Source organism: Erigeron canadensis, chromosome 5, assembly GCF_010389155.1.
Source record: "Erigeron canadensis isolate Cc75 chromosome 5, C_canadensis_v1, whole genome shotgun sequence".
Taxonomy (NCBI): domain Eukaryota; kingdom Viridiplantae; phylum Streptophyta; class Magnoliopsida; order Asterales; family Asteraceae; genus Erigeron; species Erigeron canadensis.
This window is the reverse complement of record NC_057765.1, coordinates 18307837-18313271: the sequence shown is the minus strand read 5'-3', so window position 1 is coordinate 18313271 and position 5435 is coordinate 18307837. Positions and strand designations below refer to the sequence as shown.

Sequence of the window (5435 nt, the reverse complement as noted above, 5' to 3'; positions counted from 1 at the left end):
TCTCCATTTCTGTCTTTCCATAGCCATTCATCAACATTAGAGGAAAGCAAAGGGGGGCTGTCAAAGAAGGAAGTCTGGAGGTCCAATCAGTAGGCCATTACCACACACCATTGGTGACTAGATCACAAATAAATCGTGAATCCAGCTCTATGAATGTCTCTTGGAGTAATCTGGTCGTATAACGGACCATCATTACACCAAATATCATGCCAAGCGGAAACATTATGACCATTACCAATCTTAACCCAAATAAAATTACGAAGTAAAGGACGAACCTGAAGTAATTTTCTCCAACTCCAAGAAAGATTACCACGGTAAGGAATATTCCAGAAGCTTGTACCTCGTAATTTATTTGTATGGACCCATTTCACCCAAAGGGAATCCTTATTCGTAATAATGTTCCATATATGAACTGAAAAGAGAGCCACATTAAATGGCCGGATCTTACGGATAGCAAGACCACCTTCTTCTGTAGGTAAACACACGTCATCCTAAGAAACTTTAGCTTTTCCTTTCTGCATCTCACCCTGACACCACAAGAAACCACAGATAATCTGCTCAATGTCCATGATAATACTCATAGGCAAGATGAAGACAGAAGACCAGTAGACATGAATAGCTGATAGCATAGAAATAATAAGTTGAACCCTTCTTGCAAAAGATAAAACTTGTTTCTCCAGTCATTAACCCTTTTATGAACCTGTTCCACCAACAGTTTACAGTCTTGAAAAACTAGCCTAGATGACACCAGGGGAACTCCCAGGTATTTCACAGGGAGTCTTCCTTCTTCAAAAGGGAGCACCTCCAAAATAGCCCTCTTAATTGAATCACGAACATTACAAAAGTAAGCAGTGCTCTTAGGTAAACTAGGAGCAAGACCAGACACAGCTTTAAATTCATCAATAGAAGCTATAATAACCTGTGCAGAATCCACATCACCACGCATAAAGATAAACAAGTCATCTACAAATCAAAGATTGATCACCTGAAGTTCTTGACAATGATGATGGAAGGAAAAGGAAGCAGAATTCCTAACAATTTGTTTCAGAATAAGGGTCAAGATCTCCATAACGAGTGTAAAAAGGTATGGAGACAGAGGATCTCCTTGCCTGACCCACGTTTACCTCTAAAATAGCCATGCACAAAACCATTAATACTCAACGAATAAGAAGCTGAAGAGACACAAAGCATAATCCAATCAATCATCCGTTGAGGGAAACCAAAAGCAATAAGAATGTTATTGAGGAATCCCCAATCAACCGTATCATACGCTTTCTGAATATCAACTTTGAAAGCACATCTCGGAGGTCCCCTGTTAAGATGGTAATTGTGCATAATATCTTGGGTAAGAAGAATGTTATCAGATATTGTTCTACCAGGAATGAATGCAGACTGGTTTATACTAACAAGGCCCGAAAGAGAGTCTTTGATTCTGTTTGCAATAATTTTGCTAATGCACTTGAACAAAATATTACAAAGAGAGATAGGCCGAAATTCAGTGACTGTAGAAGGAGCCGAAACCTTAGGAACAAGTGCAATCTTTGTGTGATTGAGTTCTTTAAGAAGTTTCTTAGAAAGAAAGAAATCTTGAACCGCCACAGTGATATCCTTGCCAATGATACCCCAAGCACTCTTAAAGAATGCAGCAGTTGAACCATCAGGACCTGGTGATTTATCATCACCCATAGAGAAAACAACCTGTTTCACTTCTTCATCTGTAACTTCAGAAATCATGACGTCGCCTGTTGGGCAGTGATGGTCTTCGAAATAAGTCCATGAATTTCCAAAGGAACCACAGTACCTGCCTTGCCAATAAAATTCATATAATGGTTGACAAAGACATTATAGACCTCATTACCTTCCACCAATCTGCCATTCGAGTCAAGAACATGAGTGATGTGTTTCTGAGCTGTACGAGACTTAACAACTTTATGAAAATAGGCCGAATTCGAATGACCAACACGTAACCAATCTTAGATTTTTGTTTCAGAAATCTTTCTTCTTCAATAACAGCATCATTATAAGCTTGGAGGTAAATTGCTTCCTACTCTCGAAGATTAGCATTGTGTGGATCGTTATCAAGAGCTACTTGTACAGCCTCAAGCTCAGTGCGTAGCTTTATAACATTTGTATGGAGGTTACCTTTATCCACAAGCATTTTCCAAAGTGGCTTTTTTAACAGCTTCAGCTTTTGTACCACAATATACATTTTAAAGCCTTCAATATATTCATTCCATCCTTGTTGTACCACTTCCTGAAACTTCTTATCAAAAACAAGCAGATTAGCAAATCTAAATGGTTTGGGTTTGAACTTGGTTTTTGTGGGAAGCTTGAGGATCGCAGGAGTATGATCAGAGGTAAGATAAGGTTTAAATATAGCCGTAGCACCAACAAAATCTTGCTGAAAAACAAAGTCAGCAATAATTCTATCTATCTTCCTTAGTACACCATTAGAGCCACGAGGATTTTGATTCCATGTAAAATTCAGCCCCAATCTATTAACATCCACAAGACCAAGATTTTCAACACAATCACGAAATTCCCACGTAGAGATATTCATACCCGAGGCTCCAACAGCAGTATCACATGTACTAAGGGTAGCATTAAAGTCACCCAGAATACACCAAGCTTTACCCGAAACAAAGAGTTTATGCCGAGAAAGGCTATTCCATAAAGCACGACGATCAATATAGTGGTTATGAGCATATACAAATGAAGCCATGAACATCTTATTTTCATCTTTGAGGCGAATCTGGGTATGGATAACTTGATCAGCTTGAGACAAAACCATCACATCCACAGTACCCAGATCCCAGCCAACAAGAATACGAGTACCTTTGTTACACAGATTACAGTTCGAGATCCAACTCCAATTAGAAAACACTTTAGAACTCACAGAAGAAAGATTACTATACGATAGGTGGAACTCTAAAATAGCACAAATAGCAAGAGAATTTTCTGAGATAAACTGTCGAACCAGTTTTTGTTTTGAGGATTGGTTCGGCCCTCATACGTTCCACGAAGCAATGTTAACCATTGGAAACCTCCTTACCGGGAGTGCTTGCCCCCTTAGACATTAAAGAATCAACCATGTTGGAAGTTGTTTCATCAAAAACGACTTCATCATCATCCGAATCCATGCCAAATCCAGTGTCATTCGTCTTTTTGAGCTCACCTTCAGTTTCATCCAAATCAGCCAAGGAACTATATTGATTACTGATATTAACAGTGCCTTTACTATGAGAAGTAGACGCTATATTCGAACCTATCTTACCATCATGTGTCCCTTCATTCTTTTCCTTGACAACGTCTTTTTGTTTCCCATTGTTTCCCTGATTTGAAGTCCCCTCTGTTTGTTTTTCACGATACACAATCTTTTGTTTTGGTTTATTCATACGAAATCCATCAGCCGGCCAAATCTTTTTTTGATCATTCTTGCCTTTCAACCTTTTGCGTTTCACAATAATAAAACCATCGTCCTCATCTTTGCCTTGCCCTTTTGGAACCTCCTTCTTCGTGTTAACCGCAAGGGGACATAATTTAGTGTCATGTCCAAAAATTGTACAGTAAGAACAATGAGGGGGCTGCCATTCATACTCAACAGTAACTACATGTTTTGTAAAACCCTCACCTGACAAATTAGGGATAGCAACAGTAAGTTCATGTTTCATTTCATCTTTTGCATCAATTTCAATGAGGGCTCTAGCAAAACTATGTCTACCCCAAGATGCTACACACATTTGACTAGTGTAAGAATCCAACATCTTTGGTTTTCCAAGTTTTGAAGCAATCATGCTAAGTCCATCCTCCGTAAAAGCAACCAGTGGCACATCATATAAATCAACCCAAACAAGGATGGAAGAGATTTCCTGCTTTGACAAATATGTATTAGGAGTCCATACATTTAATAAGAGTGGTGTAGACCTAATCATCCATGGAGCCTTCTCCAGAACCTGTTCCATTCCTTGCTTAGAGCTAAATTGAAAGAAGAAAAAACCCGCATCGTTCATCATTAGACGCTTTAAACCAAATTTGGCCCACGTATTCTTGACATAGTTTTCAACAACTGGAAAAGCTAATCTGTCACCCAAGAAGTATCCATACAAAGAATTCGAAAACCTATTGGTGACCTCCTTAACAGAATCAATAGGAATTACAATATCAACTCCTTCAATTTCAGAGGTAACAGGAATAAATCTAAAACTAACTTTCTTACTAGCATCACTACTTGTAGGAGCAGAATTTGATACCTTAGAAGCATACGATGCTTTAGCATTAACCTGGTCAGTCTTTGAATCTGAATTTGTAGCCGGATTTTCCTAGATATCCACCTTTTCAACAATAACAGAAGTTTGTTTCTCAAAATTCTCAAGATCGAAGTTGAAACGGCGATTGAATTCTTCAGCTGAAAGTGACTGTTGTTTCGACCCATAAGAAGCACCATTGACCTCCTTATCATTAACATTAACACCAACATAGCCAAAGGGTGTTTCATTCAAGTTCTCAGAAGGTGAAAAAGAAAATTCAGAATTAGGTTCAGAATTAGGGTTTTTAAGAACCCTAATCGGTTTTGCAGGAACAGAATTAATTGACATATTACGATACTTAATTCTATTAAAATGATTAACAAAAGACGAGAAATCAATGTTATCAGCTCTCTTCATTCACCAACTAACCCATGCAAACAGAATAACGTCCACGGAGTAAAAAGAATAAAGAAAAAGCGCAGCAGCAAACCCTAACCCTAAAACCCTAAGAAGAAATACTCTTAATCTTAACCAATTAACAAGTTGCCAGCGATCTAACTGAACTAAACAATTAGCCGTGATCGGGCATCATGCTAATCAATCAGAGAAGAGCGAAACTTCTAGGGTTTTTATGCGATCAAGCAAAAAAGAAAACAAGGAAATCTAACAAAATCAGCCGAACCTCCTCTAACATGTACTTCAACCAATTTCTCAATTCCAAAAGAAAGAGAAACTAATGAGAGGGACACATTAACAAGGAAAATAAGGACGAGATTGAAATATTAGGAAGAAGAAGAGGAAATCGCCATGATCGCATGAAGGGAGAGAGCGTTTAGGGTTTGGTTTTGTAAGATGTTGTAGTTGTGGTTCCGTAACGACTCCTTTAAAGATAATAAATTCCAGATATGAGTAACCATAAGCACAATATTACAACTACTCAATCTACGAATACCTAAACCACCATCCTGCTTAGGAAGGCACACCACCTCCAGAGCCAATTTTGCTCTTCCATTTTTGAGTAATCCTTGACTCCCTGGGAAGCCCAGAGCATTTGTTCGATCTCAGCTATAACCCCCAGAGGAAGAATAAAAACCGACGACCAATATACTCAGAAGATGACACAAATTGGATAAGCTAAAGACGTCCCCCGTACGATGAAAACGTACTTTTCTAATTGTTTATATGATT

The 5435-nt window shown here is 38.5% G+C and overlaps 1 protein-coding gene across 1 annotated transcript; it reads right to left on the bottom strand.

The window, feature by feature from the left end:
• Nucleotides 1-491: 491 nt before the first annotated feature.
• On the bottom strand, nucleotides 492-4595 carry LOC122601290. The gene is made up of 6 exons (XM_043774054.1): nucleotides 4332-4595; nucleotides 3035-4250; nucleotides 2049-2928; nucleotides 1110-1801; nucleotides 701-963; nucleotides 492-527 (listed from the first exon to the last, which is right to left on the bottom strand). The coding sequence occupies exons 1-6, from the start codon at nucleotides 4593-4595 to the stop codon at nucleotides 492-494; spliced, it is 3351 nt and encodes a 1116-aa protein (XP_043629989.1).
• Nucleotides 4596-5435: the final 840 nt, after the last annotated feature.